The following is a 17198-nucleotide window of genomic DNA, read 5'->3' on the forward strand; positions in this document are numbered from 1 at the left end:
ACTTGTTACAAACACACACAGTTTCAGTGATATCTGACGGCGAGTTTTCCTGGCGATCACTTTGTAAGAGCAGGCATCTTATAATGTAAAATAACAGAAATCTGAAAAATCAGAGCTGTTGTTAAGACCTCGGGATTCATTCCTTCACTGCGGTTTGCAGGTGTCATTCATATGTAGCACAGACTCCAGACAAAAGAACAAGTAGCAGACTGATTCTAGTATATTACTGCTGAGTCGCCTACATTCACAACAACGCAGAAGTGATTGAAGATTACAATCCACACCATCAACGTCCACCTTCTGGAAACAAAGTAAGGAGTTTGAAATCCTTACATTTCTCTGCAGAGGAGACTTGAGGTTGTTTGTGTTGGTGATTATGGTTATTGAGCACCAATGCAAAGCACCACATCATCAACCACTGAAGGAACAGATGACACGTGTGAAGGCTGAGCTGACAGATCTGGGTAGGAACTCTTGTTTTTCGACCAAAGTCACGACGGAAAATCATAACGTCATCACAGATGATAACTAATCAGTGCAGCTATTTCAACACAATGGAAAAGAACACAAACATACGTGTCAGTCCTTCCTCTGCTTCACATCCTGAAGCGAGGAGCATCTTGGAGCATCTGCTACAGTAGCTGGACAGCATCACCAGACAATGACCAAAATGACATACTGTAGATCAATGTTTATACACGGCCACTTTGCCTAGGTCAAGATAAAATGGCACTGTGAGTGGTGAATAAATTTAATATTCAAGTAAAAATAAACACAAAATTAAAAAAAAAAAATACTTCCAATCTTGGCACCAGCTCCACTGACGCTGATGGAAACTCACAGGTGAAACACACTAACCGACAAATGTACTGGCAGCTTCTCATGTTGCAGTTTATATACAAGTTAGAGAACAGAAAGAAGAAATGGTTGTATATTTTTGTAATGCATTCTATACACTCACTTCACCCTTTTTAACAGCACCCCTCACATAGTCAATACACAACTGTGAGTTGCTTTTTGTTCCCTTGTAAACATCTTGTGATTTGAACGGTGTCCTAATGCACTTGTCGATGTTTGTTTACCCTTTTCATTTATTTTTTAGATACGGTGAGATGAATGTTTTTGACGGGAGGCAGGAGCTGGTCTGCTGGTCTACAGTGCAAATGAAGGAGTTTTATGACACTGCCTCATCTACTTAATGAAATCGTAGTAATACTTCACTGTCTGGATCTACTGCATACTGCAAATACTGGGAAATGTTTGTGGCACATGCACAAATTAAAACTACAGCTAGACTTGGTATTCTCTGAAACTATTACAACTGTATGTAGCTTCATGTGAGGCTAAATGTAACCGTTACTGACTACCACACATGACAGGGGTAGAAGGAGGAAGGCCTTTATCTCCTTTTCGCCCACAGTGTAAACTAACAGACCCCGGACAATGCTTCAGCATCCTCCATTGTGCAACACTTATTTTTTTAAACTGGGGGGACCATTTTGTAAATTCCAAAGACGTCGCCATGGTGGCAATGGAGTCGTATGGACTGCTATCGCTGCACTGCCTGTACAGTACGTGCATGCCTTCACTTTCTTACCTCTGTTCAAAGCTGCAGTGCTATTTTGGGTGGGCGCGTTTTGTTTTTAGTCAGCATAGTGCATGATGGACTCGACATAGTTTCCCGGGAAGAGTCCAGTGACGCCGTTGCAGACGCCTTCGAACCAGCCGTCATCGTTCTTCTTGATTATGTAGATGATGGCTCCCTCCATGAAGGACAGCTCGTCCTCTTTGTCCTTGGTGTAGTCGTAGATGGCCACAACTGGAAAGGAGCAACAGTAAGACAAAACAGGGCGGGGTCAAGATAAAGCTTTATTTGTTTGTACAGGTAAAGAAGAAGATAAGCACATGGCTCATTTCCCCTGGCACCAACCCTTCTCTAAATAAGCCTTGGGGGCCCAGTGTGGGTCTCCGTCAGCGTAGGGATCACTGTAGTGAACCACTGCTGCCTCTTCTTCCTCGTAGTCCACGGGCGGGGGAGGAGGAGGGGGAGAGGGCTCCTCAAACACACCCATGTCCTCTGGTGGAGGCGGGGGAGGTGGGGCAGGGCCGTCTGTTACTGGAGGACGAAAGAGTGGAGGAGAGAAAGAGAAATCAGAAAGAGGATGAAAAAAATATGAGAAAAGGCACAAGGGAGAAGAGGCACACAGATAAGGGGCTGCTGGTACTCACTGCTGTGAATGTGTAAATCTCCTGCAGCAGAGTCGGTGTACACGTTTCCTTTTCAAAATTCAAGAGCTTTTCAAAACCTGCTTTTCATCATCATTATTCTTTGCCCAGACTGGGCCAGGGACCAACACAGCAAAGCAATTCTAACACAAATGTTACTAAGTGGAGGGACAGTCCGAGTACCACCACACTAATCTTTACATGTAGTCAACCTAATATGTCCTATACAATCACAATCCAAACCAGTAGGGATTTTTCTGAAACTTCTACATCAGATGTCATAATAGATGTGCAGTAATTTAAGTGTGCACTAGAGGGCAGCTTTGGGTGTCTCTCTCTTTTGGTCAGGCAGTCATCCTACCGCATGCACCACTGTCACACTCGGGTTCCACGGCCTTTACAGATATTAAGTTATGACTACACATTTAAATAATGTTTGAATCATGTCAGGAGGAGAATTCTAGTGAGGAACCACCAAATTTATTATCCTACAAGTAGTCAAGTGTAAAAGTGTAAATTCCAGCCATCATTTTATTTGTTAAAACATGTAGAATGTACAGTATCTTCCTGCAGGCTGTTTCCCAGAAACAACACCAAAGACATGGTCCCAGAATCCCCAGTGACAGCATACAGTACTACTACTGCTAGTACTGCGCCGTTTGCCTCCCTGCAGAAACTGAGTGGAGGATGAGGGTCAGAAACAAACTATAAACGACTTTCCACAACCTCGAATCAGAAAAGGTCGGGACCATATATGAAATCAAAATCAAACCTGAACACAATGGTTTGGAAATCATCTGCGTCCTGTATTACACTGAAAACAAAACAGAAAAGCTTTCTCAAGCATATTGTAAAAAAAAAACTTGAATATTTCCTTGAGCGTATGGGTGAACCAGATCACAATGACCACCAGAAAAGGTCACATCATTTCTGTCTGCATGTTCACACAAACATGACGTGCTAAAGCGGGGGTTGTACACAAGTGTGACTTTAAACGTCTGACTCGAGCCACATTTGAACCACATTTGAGCTTATGATTCAAGTGTCCCAGTATAATCTACTCTTGAGTTAAAGAGCTGGAGATAATACACCGCCAGACTAAATTTAACTGCTTACGTACCTGTTTTTCCAACTGACAACCTATTTGAAGCACAAGGAGCTGAAATTGCTTCACTATAAAACAACAGGTGTCTTGGATTTTATTAATGCTATTCATTAGCCCTTTTAGGGTCGGTGTAAACACAGCATACATTACATTTAGTCACAGCTTTAGTATGTAGTTTGTCTGAATATTAATCGTTCCCTATAAAAGCCTGTGTGATGATAGTAAATTACAATTCATGCAGACAGAAAAAGCTAGAGAGTTTCTGGCATAAACATTACAAAGCATTTGTGGGTGCATGTTTTTAAGTTGTATTAACTATTAAGGTGGTAATCTGGGAGAGCAGTGGTGTCTTTGTATGGGAGCTCAGTGGTTTTTAGTGCTAGGACCTCCTTCGTTTCATAAAGGTTTCCAGTTCTTCATATAAAACAAATGGGATTGCTGTTTAAAGGTCTACTTAAGAGCACTCCACTAGATCATACAGTTAAAACGAGATACATGTATTTTAGCAGAATCTGTTCTTTGTCTAACAGGATATCCAGGAGTTCAGAGCGAGAGCAGACTGATACAGACAGGTGGGTGATGAATCAGCAGAAGGCATCAGGTCCCATTTCGTCTCCTCAGTGGACTGAGAGTACAGGTCACATGCTTTCAGTGATCCATCACCATGGCAACAGACAGACATCCAAGGAGTGTGTGCTCGAGCCCATATACAGTGCAAGAAAAGGTGTGCTGAGTGTGGCAAGCCACAGAACAGTGTGCTGATGCTAAGACTGTTTCATACAGGTCTGAAATCTGGGTAACAGGACCTAAACTTGGTGAAATCCTGGCTGACGGTTTTGTTGAATATCTGGTTATATGCCACTGGATGTCACTGCTGCTGTCACTTTATGGACAACAACGTCGTCACCTTGATCGAGCCCTTAGCAGCAATTTGACCACTTTAATTCAGACGCGTAGGCGGTAAGAATGTAGCCGGCTATTTGGCTAGGTCTGGTCAGGTACAACTGCCAGTTAATGCTTTTGTGGCTACGTGACTCAGAGCTTTGTTCAGACATGACGCCTAGACGTGAAGCAGGAAAACACCTGGCAAGCAGTGCACGTCTGAAAGGGGCTTTAGTGTGAGCATCAAGTGATGTTTGGAAAATTAACAGCTGGGATATGCATGTGCGACTTTGCACACGCATGTGTGTGTGTGTGTGTGTGTGTGTGATTGCACTTATGTGTATACATCTATATAAATTTGTGTTAATGCAAGTTGTGTATGTGTTGATACTTACTGCTCTCCTGCATTCTGGCTACAAAGCCCGTGAGAGGGATCTGCGGGGTTAGCTGGACCATGGGAGGAGGAGGGGGGGGAGCCACAGACACTGGAGCAGCAACACCCAGAGGAAAAGCAGCCGGAGCAGCAGAGAGACGGGGAGTGAAGAGCGAGGCGACAGACAGAGAGGATCATGGAATAAGAAAAAAACAACAAAGAAAGAAAAAAGCAGGACGGAGAAAAAGGTTGTGTGGAATAAGAAAAAAAACAAAGAAAAAAAAAGCAGGACGGAGAAAAAGGTTGTGAGCAAGTGAACAGTGTATGAAGCATTGCTCAGCAACTCATTTACACATTCCCAATCAGTCTTCCTCTGTGCTGAGTTTTTCAAACTGGGCTAAAGAAACACTAATCTTATCGCACTGAGAATCTACCTCATCAGCATCCTTTCAAGTCAAAAGCAAAAGCTGTAAGCAGCAAGAGATTTCTGCTTCCGTCACAGTGCCACAAAGCACGGACAGATCAGTAGCAGAGGTATTTGTTCTCAAAAAGCATTTACAGAGCGGCAGCATCTGTATGTGGCAGGACACTGACTTAAATTAAATGCACATGTAGCTGAAGAGTAGCATTTACTGAATGGACTTCACCTGTATAATTTCTTTCTTTTGCCCATATAGAAGCTTTAAAATTGATATAAATGGACAGAGAAAACCAGTCGTCCTCCCTCAAAGACATGATGTCACACATGCAGGGCAGGTCTGACTCACAAACCACATGTAATGGAGGGGTGTTTGTAATCTAACTGGGTAGTAGTGTCTTATTACTCCACCCTGCTCTCACCACAGAGCCACATCCATTCAAAGCTCCACCCTGTCAGATCAGTGAGCACCCTCATGTACTGGAACGGGCTGTTTGTGCTGCAGCTACAAATCCAAATGTTATCTTTTGCTTTAGTTCAACTTTAATGACAGAGACTATACGATGTCCCGGTTTGAGTGGATTGGTTGATGCAGCCCTGCATCGGTCTCTCTCCTCCCAGACAAGATGGACAGCCTCCTCTTCCTTCTGCGCTTTGTGCCAAACAAGATGCTTGTGCTCTGAGGCGAGTGGCTCAGAGTGACGCTTGCCAAAATAAATGATACTCTGACAGAAAATATGCATATGTCTTGGGTTTCCCCTTGTCCAATAGCCGTTTGCGTTTTCTGCCCTGTCTCTCCTGAATGAGAAACTTCCTCCTGCTGACTAAATGGATAATGTCATAACTCGATTAGAAATGATAATGAAACACTCTGCACAGCAGTACTGAGGTGGGAAGGACTCAAGAGGCCTGCCTTCACTAATTATGGCTCATCATTCATTTTCATTCACTGTCTGGAAGGACTAGCTCCCGCCCCAGAAGACAGCTTTTCAGCTCCCTATTTGCTTAAGCTACTTCTCCCAAAAATGTTACACCCCGACCATCAAATAAACCACACTGTGTATAACATGCATACATGACCAACAGATATAGCATTAAACTCGAACTACCTGAGTTCTGTGGATAAGCAGGGCCCCCGTTGATGTGAGGCTGCTGGGAGGAGACAGAGGGCGCACGGCGGTAGGTGCCAGTGGCTGACACCATGGAGGCTGAGGAGGTGGTGGAGCTGTGACGGGAGATTTGGCGGGAAATGGTGCCGAACTGGGACATGGGGATGGGACCCAAGCCGGGACCCTGGGGCACCGAGGCCGAGGATGTTGCCACTGCAGCAGAGGGGAAGGAGAGACATGGTATACAGCATTAAAACCTTAGTCTCATCACTTCCTGTCAGTTTTTGATTGAATTAAAAAGTTAAAAGGAGTTTTTATAATGGTACACAGATTTTCAGTGTATTTCCACACATGTAAGTAAAAATAATAACCTGCTGTTGGTTCAATAAGAGCATAAAAAGAAAAAACTTTAAACATCAACAGTACAGTTATGAATTATACCTTTACAACATTACTGTATCTTTTCATCAGCTAATATTTAAGTTGAGAGACTAAAATAAGATCTGGAAGCTAAATAGCTGCAAATATTTCACTGGTTTACACATCTTTAATATTATGTAGAATTTTATAAATGTAGCTTTAATGGAACTTTTGATGTATTGCTCATAGTACCCGAGTAGACCAGTGAGAGCTGGTGACACACACAGAGGCGTATGCTAGTGTGAACCAGGGCTATGATGACACACTTATTTTAACACTATTTAAGAAATCTTCAGTGATGCATTATATGACTAGAAAATAGTCTGAAAGTCACAATGAAATGTTTTAACTTGTAATGTCACTTCAGTTCTACTTGCTGAGTATGAACGACCATATGCAGTAAAAGACAACAATATGAAAGCACTGTATGAGGTTTGACCACAAACTGACCTGACTGGTTTCTCACCTGTATGATTTCACAAGTCTCTTCAGACCTTCTAACCTCTAACTGAAGATGTGTGTGACCTTCTGTACTATTTTCCTTCTTGCTACACTACACTGGATGATGACATCATGCAGCAAAGGTACTGTGTTGACCAACCACGTACAGGGGATGATTGGGACGTAGACGCCCACGGGAAAAGGGCTCTTTTGTTTACCTTGATATCATGACTATTCGCTGCTATTCACTGTCAAATTTGGGCCACAATCGACGCACCATAACGACACTCCATGCATTTTCATTAGCACTGGATGTTTCATCTATCACTGCAGACACACTGGCGGTACAGCTGGTGCTACGGTAGAGTAGCTATGCTGCTAACGTAGCCTAACCAAAACACAACAGATACTCACAGGCTAGAAACATGAATGAAGCCTCTCACGTCAACAACGTGGCCGTAACGTACAAACCTACAACACTCCTCCTGCAACCCCTCATCCCTCGACCAACGCAGCCCCGTGTGTTAAAACACAGCAGGGAGTTGCATTAATGTGAACAGACCGTCACACTCCATTATACTGGCTGCTGATGCTGCTCTGGTTCCGTTATGTACTGATATTATGAGGCCGCTTTGGCCTCAACGTGACATACTGTCCCATTTTAACATTGCAAGATCTCATGGCACGAGATCTCACTACACCCCCAGTGTGAACAGCAGTCAGCACAAACTGTGGACAGCTGTGATGAGTCGTAGGATTACAGCTGCTGGCACTCACCTTGTCCCATACTGGGAGGGGAGGGAGTCGGAACTGCCAGAGGGACACCAACTCCGCTACTTCCACTGTTCTCCCTGCCGCCACTACCACCACTGCTGCCGCTGTAGAGAGGGGGAGTGAGAAAGACAGCGAGTCTTTGTGTGAGACAGGCTAAATTATATGACACTGTCTGACTTCCTATCATTATTTTCTCATATGCCATTGTGTCATAACAATTTTCTTGTCACTGTGGCAACACACTGCAGCTCTGTGCATGGTGTGGCGTGGTCACATGTGAATACTGGGCGCACATACATGAGCACACAGTTACATTTGCACAGTGTAACAAAATCAATGTGAGAACCAAGGCTTGGCTGGTTCAGACTAGAGAAGAACCATGTCCAAATCATAAACGCTCTAACTGACAGAGTAGGTAGACCTCACAAAAAGGCACCGACTGTAAAATCTGAATACACTGAATACATTATTATTGTAAGACAAAGCTCTGGCCATCACACAACATGGATGAGTGTTGTATTACTGATAGACACCATTTCTAATTACTTCAGTGAGTAAAACAGAAATGTGATGCTGTATTTCAGGTCACCAAACTCTATACTGCACCAAAACACATTCCTAAAAGTTGTTTTGACCTAAGAGATGAAACAAAACTAAAAGAGAGAATAAGATGGGGATGGGTAAATTGCATTTCCCTTATGTGCATCCTGTCACAAACTGATTTCCAATAAAGCGGCACGTTGGTCCATTATTGTCTAGTATATCCTCGCTCATGGCTCCTCCAGGCAGCCTTCTCGCTCCTCAGAGGAGGAACAAGAGCTTTGAAACGTCCTTTAAGAGGGCCGACTGGAACGATTTCCGGGTCGGGCAAGCAATGATCAGTTAAGGGAATTGGGATTTACCCTATCAGAGATGTCAGTCATTTAAACTCTGTACATTACCACACCGCTCAGAGAAGAGGTCTAATTAGCTGATAAGTGAATGCATGTATAAAAATGCCAAGGACACAGAGGAAATGTGTCACAGGTAATTAGTACTAGAAATTGTTCTTATTTATTACACATCACTTTACTTTTTATGCTAATGTTAGAGCAGTCTGCCACATGCATCCTTCATTTTGTGAGATTCCTCGTTTGATCCTCATGCTGGCTGAGCATGGTTTGTAGAACGTGACCAGTTATTTTAGTGCATCTGTGCAACATTTACACCTTAGGTAGCTGAATTCTAAAAAGAAACAAAAAACGGTCTCCAAACACAGATTATATATCAGTGTGAATAACAAGCAGGGAGGGTCTGTGCTACCTGTGCGTCCTGGGCCTCTGGTTGAGCGAGGCTGTGCGTGCAGGGCTGTGCTGGCTGCCCAGTCGGGCCGGGCTGGTCATGTAGTCGTTAGGCACCACCGGAGGCTTCACTGGCTCCAGTGTCTTATAGGGAGTGTTACGCCTGGTCACAGGCAAACATACCGAAAGAGACAGAAGGGGATTCCTTCTCAATATCCTCATGGTGACAAATAGAAAATCATTCTTTGGGCTTTTACAGTTTGTTTATGGATCCACTAACAGATGGTCCTGTTGTTTTAACCAGCCGCTGTCTAGGTTGTAAGAATGCATACACGTCACACTTTAAACAAACCAAACTATAACAACTCCATTCTTCTGTCAAGTTCTTACCCCAGGGTACCACGACCAGCCATGGGGGGGCTCGGGGGTTTCTGTGTTGGGGGGTTGGTCCTAGAAAGCGTCCCACCGCGTCCTGCTGCGTTGTTCCCATGTTGCTACAGGAGGAAAAGACTAATTAAAACACTTCTCTTGTATAATCTGAAGAGCTCACACCAATGTTTCCCCTTCCAATGAAAATTTAGGCTGTGGAGTCTCTTAACCTCAAAATACCAAAGGAAAACTTGGATTAGTTTAAACCTCATCTTTAGTTTTATCAGAGCGTGGTTTGTTTGAGAAACACTGGCACACAGACGTTTCTCTCCACAGAAAAATATTAAGACTTAAAATAGGAGACAAGGAGAGCAATTAATGTGGGGCGAAGACATCAAGTAGGTGACTGGCTGTCTTACACTGAAGAACTGTGCACGCAAAACAGGAGGGCACTCACTGATGGCTATATGGATGAAATAATGTGAGTAAATACTGAAGTATGATATTTCATATCCCCGGTACCATTTTTATTTGCATAGCGAGTTGGACCTGCACGTTTATACCTGCAATAGTTACATTAAAAAGTTGGATTAACTGTAGCTTTTGACCCTGTGGCCTGTTTAACTGGCTCACAAGAGAGGAAAATATTCTCTCATGAAATATTTTAGTTGCATTGCAATAAATCTATTGTACACTTGGCCTTTGAAAATGAATTTCCATGCTTTAAAAAATGGAAGACAATTTGAATGGGTGCATGGAAACGTCAGCATCGAGTTTAATCAACACATGAAACAACGAAGAGAAATACAACCATTTCTTACCTTGGCCTTAAGCCACTGAGTGCAAGCAGACAAAAAGAGAAGACAGAAAATAAGACGCTCATTGATTAATGGTTTTTAAAAAAATGAGTGACAAGTGTGAAATCTAAGCATTTGGGTGAACTATTCTATTCTTTTAGAAACAATATACAAAGTCAAAAGAGTATAATGACAAGAACAGTAAGGAGGCACAATTAAGGAACAGGACATAAAGCTGATTAATATAAAGAAAGTGTAAAATAAGATATGTGGGTTTGACTAAACCTCGTCTGAAACAAAACTGTAGCTCCACCACCCGCCAGCGCCGATACACTCAGCGAGGGTGAATCGCCCCCAGGAGAAAGTTAATACTGAACAATAAATAAAGCTAAATGTGTACAGTCTGTTTATATTGTGAAGGATATACAACATTATAGGCAAAATGACATTTAATTCATTAGTCAATGTGAAATTCTGACAAGCCGAAGCTGAATTAATCTGTGTGGTGTAAAATGACAGAAAATAGTTAAAAATGTTCACGGCAATTTCCCTGAGCCCACACAAAGTGCCTGTTTGTCCAACCAGCAAAGGGCATTTAATTCACAATCATATAAAACTGAGAAAAGTAGCAAAGCGTCACATTTTAGAAGCTGACAGCTGAGAACATTTTGGCCTTTTTTGCTTCATACATAATTTGAAGTGATTATTAAAATTGCTGGTAATTAATGTTGAACCTTTCACATCACATTCTCCACTCATCCTGGGTCACTTTTTATTATTAAAATATTTCTATCTTGGATCATCAACATTAGAAATATCTTTCTGTAACATCAGTCACTCCTAGTTTTAGTCATGCACCTGGCTACCAGAGCTGAAACCCACACCAAACGACCCAATTTACATTTTACACTACGAAGTGGAAGAAACAACTTCCTTTTGTTCCACTTTGTAATCAAATCTTAAAAAAAAAAGATGAGAATGAAGCCAAACTACCACTGTACTCTAGATTAAACAAACTGAAACTATTGCTCAACCATGTTCGTATGTACACGTGTATATTCTGTGTGTCAGTATCTAGATGTGTGCACCAGACTGTAAATCATTTCATCATTAGACACACTAGAAACAATGAGCGACTGCTGAGCTACATGCGGCTGTGCTGACGTTTTAAGTTTTGCTCTGAGGAAACAAACAGGGCAGTAAAAGCACAGTAAGGTCATAAATAACAGTGTTTAGACAGTCAGTGTCTAAAACTATGTCACCCTGGTAACGGGCAGTAACGCCACTAAAGGCTATGACGGCGGAGGGGTGAGCACAGTCATCCATAAATGTGTGAATGGGTCTTTTCATGCTGGCGTCCGACTCCCCATTTATCCATGAGCGAGTTCCCCTGGTTATGTGGATGAAAGGCAGAGGGGTGATGATCACGCCTGGAACGCTCCAGGGGCCGGGCTGTATGGAGTGCTAATAAGCTGCTACTTCCCACACAGTCTGAGCGCACCATGAACACATGTACTGTATCTGTACGAAAACAAACACACACACAGACCTGTGCACATGCATTATTATTCTACTCTCAGAATTCTCTGCATTTCTATCTAGCGTTTGGTAGTGAGTATGAAATGATATCAGTCCTTCTGACTTCATTCACAGACGTGTGAGAGTATGCTCTAGGGGAAGAATGAGACAGGATATGCGTTTCTGTCGACACAGAGTCGCACAGATGCACATCCATGAACGCTAATGCAGTTACACACACACACAGCTACACAGAGAATTTAAAACGAACCAGCAGGCAGGGCAAGTTCAGCCCCCAGAAGATCTCTTCCTTCCTAAACCAAATTACTCATTTTGATTAAAGCTGCTGCCCAAATGTAGACTCCCAATTTTACAGATGTTTGAGCCACGTAATTCTAAGTGAGACATATTTCTAATGCATGTATATCTAAAAGGGCAAAAAGGTTGTACATTTCTTGCATTTGCACTAATCTGCAGTGATTTCTGCAGACATCAATTACTTGCAGCATCCATGAATGATGCTTCATTTGCATAGTGAGTCATGCCAAATGTGTCTCGGTGTGAGCCAGCTCTCAGAGGACTGAGCACTAGCTTCTGAATTTGAATCAGTAGATGTTTGAAAGCGAGCAGACGGCCACTATCTCAACAGAGACAGACAGGACTCAAGACGTTGCTGCGGAAACTTATGACGCCAGCGATCAATACACAAAACTGTGGAGACTGACACAGAAACACAAAGAACTGTGCACAAGAGGAAGAGAATCAGAGGGGGAGAGGAGAAAGCTAATGGATCATGGGGAGAGAGGAATTTAAAAATAATAGTGAAGAATGGGCCGGAAAAGGATTTAAAGGATATTTTCACATAATTCAGTAGAGAGGATGTGATGGTGTGAGTAACACTTAGTAAAAAAATAAATTAATTAAAAATTAAAAAGAGATCTCAGCCAACACTCTAGACTACACACACAAACACCCCCACGCCCTAATGACTTCCAGCTTAGGAAGCTGTTACATTTGGGCGTGAACAGAATCTCTTCAGCCACAGTCAGTGGCCAAATCCTACTCTTACATTTCTAGGTGTTTCTGTATTGAATCAAGTAAAAGGCCAGCGTATTGATCCGCCTGTAATGTGTGTGTGTGTGTGTGTGTGTGCGCGCATTATGAAAGCAGACACTCTGCTTCACATGAAAACAGCAAGTGTGAACTTGACCAAGTCTGTGTTTTCCTGCCAGGCAAAACTGATCAACAATGGAAATCAAGAGCATTTATCAAAGTCGTGAGTTTTTGAAATCCGATAGCTACGAAGTGAACAGAAACAAGGTTTGATAACCAAAGTCTTACTTTGACACCGTGTCCCACATCATCCAGCAGCGTGTAGTCGATGGGTTTTCGAATATAGCGCACCGGCCTCTCCATGTTGCCCGGGGCGATGATCTTGTGGGTGCGAGAGGTGTTCTTATTTGTGGTAAGGATGCCGATCTCCCGACGTGCCACCTTTTCTTTATGAATGTCCACCGTCTGTGAGAGAAGGACATTATGTTTAGGAATGAGAGGTGGCACAGAACAGACATTTAGGATTCACTTAGTACATTGTAAATACTCACTTCAGCTCTACAGTTTAACTAAATCCATACATGCTCTCTAATGTTTTGTAAAGAGATGTGTTCATGCTTTACTAAAAGGCCTCCCCATTTCCTGTTACAGTAATTTGCTTATAATGTTTGACCTAAGAAAACCTTTGGTGTTCCTCAGGGTTTGTTACCTCTTTTTAATCATTTCATGCTCCAAACTAATCTTTTTATCCAAGCTATAGTTACTATTAAAATGTTCTCCATTTGTTTAATTTACCAATATTTGAGATTGTGATGATTTACAGAAACAAAATTTTGTTGGCCTGTGCACAGCAAATCTATGTCTAACACTTGCTCTCCTGCACAATTACAATAATGTATCTTGCTCCTTACAGTCCACATTATGTGATATCAACTAGTAACAGAAAGCAGAACAATGAACATGTATTGATATAACAAAGATAACTGTGTTTTCTGAATTTCACCCAGTGCACCTCTCAGTGGTTTTTAAATCTCCAAGGCCTCTCACTGCTTGGACACACACTCTGGGTTCATCCTTCTGAACTCCTACAGAGCCACTGTTACGCTCCGTCAGCCCTGGGAACCAGGACCAATTGAAAATCCCAGTGACCTCCATGTGTTCTGCGATTACAGCCATCATTGCTCACAGTAGCCAGTGACAGCAGGCGCCTGCATGGACTGACCTTCAATTTATGAATGATGAATGAAACTGGAAGGAGTCAGGGATGCAGGGAGGGGAGGGAAGCTGAACAAAACTCAGGGATGGGTGAGGACAGACAGTTTCCTCTCTGGATTAGGAGGCTGCACTTAGGAAGCAAGTGGTGACAAATCAAAATATATACGCATCATATTAAAGGAGGGTGTGACTTACAGATACTCTAAATCTATGAGCGCTACTATACCTTTCTCTGAATTTCTGATTAGAAAAGAAAGCTTTTTAAAGTGATTATAAAATGTCGAGAGAGGTAAACGTGTGTGGTGACGAGTCCCACTGAGAGACAGAGGCTAAAAGGTGTTTTACTGCACCAAACTCTCTCTGTGCCCCATGTGCAGTCTGTGTGCGCTGCACAGAAGATATATGTACAGAGAACATGCTAGGCTCTTTTTTTTTAGGAGAGGAAACGAAAGCGACACGCCTAGCTTTAGCTGGGAAGTCAGAAAAGCGACCCACCTATTTCCTGCCAGTGATAGCCGAGCAGAGTTAGAGTGCAGATTACAGATGGTGAGAAAAACGAAACTCAGGAGGACAGAAAAGCACAGCGAGAGAGAAACAGACAAGATACATACAGCTGATATGTAAAACCAGAAGCTGATTCCAGTAATCAAAAAGAAATGGAGAAGAAAGTAGTGATGAGACAGATGCTAAGGTTTAAGCCAACATCATTTAAACTGTACATACTCACAGAACAAAATGTTTACGAAAGTCTTTAGGAAACACAGAAATGACAACAGACCTCTCTCTGCCCTTCCTGTGCTCTCTCTATCTCAATTTCTTTTGTAATCTCTTTACTCTAAAAAACATCTGGTGGTCTGTTCAACCTCAGCATGTTTGTCGGAGCAGATGGTGCAGCTGTGATGTTCACAGCTGGATCTGTACAGTAGTTTCAGCCTAATAAATCTGTGCATTGGCAAATGATTTTCCTCTGTAGCACAGGGCAACAAGCTGTTTTCTGTTTAGGTGTTAGTGGCAGAAAGAAAATATGATTTAGTCTCATAATCTTATGTACGACTAAAGATTCAGACACAATAATATTCTGGGGCTATAAACAAAACCCCACAACTGTCTAGATCTGTGCCCTTATCAAGTATAATTAAAGATATGTACAGCCTGCACTTGAGAGTGTTTGGCCAACGGAAAAGAAGCCAAAAAGAGGCACAAGTGGGTCATTAAGTTGATGAATGGCAATTTCAGGGAAAAGGGGAAGAGATGAATCAGAGAGCAGACTGGCAGACAGCAGGACACAGGGAAAAGGGAAGGGACAAAGAGTGTGACGCGTCTTTATGATGTGCACTGAAAGAGTCAAAAAGAAGCAGTTCCATTTTGTTTCCTGTTGCACTCGTGAGGTTTCAGACAAGATAACTGGATACACACACACACCCCCTTCAATTTAGCTGATACGCACAAAGACTTGAAATGGATTTAATTGAAGCTGCTGTTACTTCACATTTAGGTTGTAACATTTCTTGATTAATTTTGTGACAGCCTCCTCTGTTGTGGGTTTTTAAATCCTAGAGAGCTGGGACTTGGATTTGGCAGCACTGCTTGGCTACCTTCTCTTTCTAATCCCATTTTAACTGTTTCAAGTCAAGAAAAATTACACAGCCTAAGTCAGAAACATACTTGGCACAAACCAATGAGTTCTGATTTCATTTCTGGAGCACATTACTGCCAGAATTATAAATCAAAACCCTGAGGAGATACCTGTATGAGATGTATGTAAAATTAAATTCTCTCTTCTTCTCTTCTCTATATTTAAACCACTTTACTTCACGTTCGTTTGTTGTGCAGAAAGGACCTTAATGGTGCCTTTCTTTGCCTCATTAGAATAAGTATCGTGTTGAAACGCCTGAAACAAAGAATTGAGATGTTCCATTCTGCTATATGTGATCTGAGCTATCCATAAAATCTGAGTAATAGTGCAACGCCATCCTACTCTGCTGCAGCACCAGCTTCTGGAATAAGGTGTTAATTATACTATATTTCTGAGAGTCTGGCTCCGTGTTGGCTCGCTCCATACTGCCAACGTTGTCATGTACGCATGCTGTGACTTCACCTGTAAGTCCCCAGTGCTTCGCACCGCTGCAGCATTGTTTTAGTCTGAAGAACAGCACTGTGTACTTTCCAGTAGCTTATATAACGGCAGGTGACGGTCACATAAGATTCAGTTGTACACGCTGGTTCGTGGTCAGAGACACCTTTTCTGCACTTGTCACACGACCACGCAGCTCACATGCCTCATCATCGTACAGTTTATCCAGTGGTGCCATGGCTGTGTTTCTTGATGGCTGTGGTCTCTGCATGTTTGTATTTGGTGCTGTAGTAAAATGATAAACTGACCTTGTTATCACACCATTTCCAGGTGCCGGTAAAAACAAGGGAAAACAGTGGCTCTTTGTTTTTACAGACAAAACCACAGTCACATGAAATACTCCGTTTATTTTAATTTAATGACCATTTGAATATTGGAACATCACTGCCCATCTCAAGTATTAATAAAGTTAATGATGGGGTCAGACCACTCTCCCTGTATTCTGCATAGCGGCTCACTGGCTTTGGTGCCACACTCATATGGAACGCAGCCCTCGTTAGTTTCATAAGTTACAGCTGTGCTCGTCCTGCTACACTGTGAAAACGAACCATTTTGAACACGATGGACAGATCGGAGCTGATGGATGCGTCTTCCTCGGTACTTAAGCTCCATTCAGGCATCATTTATTTCTCTAGGAGAGGTAATGTGATTTTAACATTACCCGTGCTGATCAGAGATCTTGATGCAGCCTGGAGCACTTACAGTATGTGGGTCATTCTTCAACCCCACCCCAGGAATAATTTCAGCCAAAAATCACTCTGGGTTTGTTCTGCAAGAAGAGCTGCTTCTCCTTAAACTTTTCATTCATAATCAGTTCAGTGTGGATTGTGACAAATTAAGTCAAAAATGCTTTTGACCAACTGCTGTTGTTTTAAATGCGCTTTATAAATAAAATAACATGACATGACCCTAACCCACAGTAACAATGGACATCAGGGATAATGACATCCTCATAAAGTAACACTTGAATGATAGATAGGTTTCATGTCTGAGTGTTAATATCTGACTGAGGACCATTTTGACTCATATTTATTTACCCCATGCTGTATCTTTGCCTCCAATTCACCTCTCCTGTAGAGACTTC

The 17198-nt window shown here is 42.4% G+C and overlaps 1 protein-coding gene across 2 annotated transcripts in view; it reads right to left on the reverse strand.

Moving 5' to 3' along the window:
• Positions 1 to 1340: 1340 nt before the first annotated feature.
• The window catches only part of LOC109974040 (abl interactor 1-like), a 23206-nt gene continuing 7348 nt past the window's right edge, over positions 1341 to 17198 (reverse strand). Inside the window, exons 3-11 of one of the 2 annotated variants that reach the window (XM_020624025.1) lie at positions 13054 to 13230; positions 10219 to 10233; positions 9419 to 9522; positions 9051 to 9191; positions 7752 to 7852; positions 6114 to 6326; positions 4609 to 4698; positions 1931 to 2116; positions 1341 to 1819 (exon numbers count right to left, since the gene is read on the reverse strand). In XM_020624025.1, the coding sequence (XP_020479681.1) occupies positions 1644 to 1819; positions 1931 to 2116; positions 4609 to 4698; positions 6114 to 6326; positions 7752 to 7852; positions 9051 to 9191; positions 9419 to 9522; positions 10219 to 10233; positions 13054 to 13230 (1203 nt within the window). In that variant the 3' untranslated portion in view covers positions 1341 to 1643. The remainder of the gene's footprint in view (positions 1820 to 1930; positions 2117 to 4608; positions 4699 to 6113; positions 6327 to 7751; positions 7853 to 9050; positions 9192 to 9418; positions 9523 to 10218; positions 10234 to 13053; positions 13231 to 17198) is intronic. The other variant, XM_020624027.1, reaches the window with a different exon arrangement.

The sequence above is a fragment of the Monopterus albus genome, unplaced genomic scaffold (assembly GCF_001952655.1).
Source record: "Monopterus albus unplaced genomic scaffold, M_albus_1.0 scaffold319.1, whole genome shotgun sequence".
Lineage (NCBI taxonomy): Eukaryota > Metazoa > Chordata > Actinopteri > Synbranchiformes > Synbranchidae > Monopterus > Monopterus albus.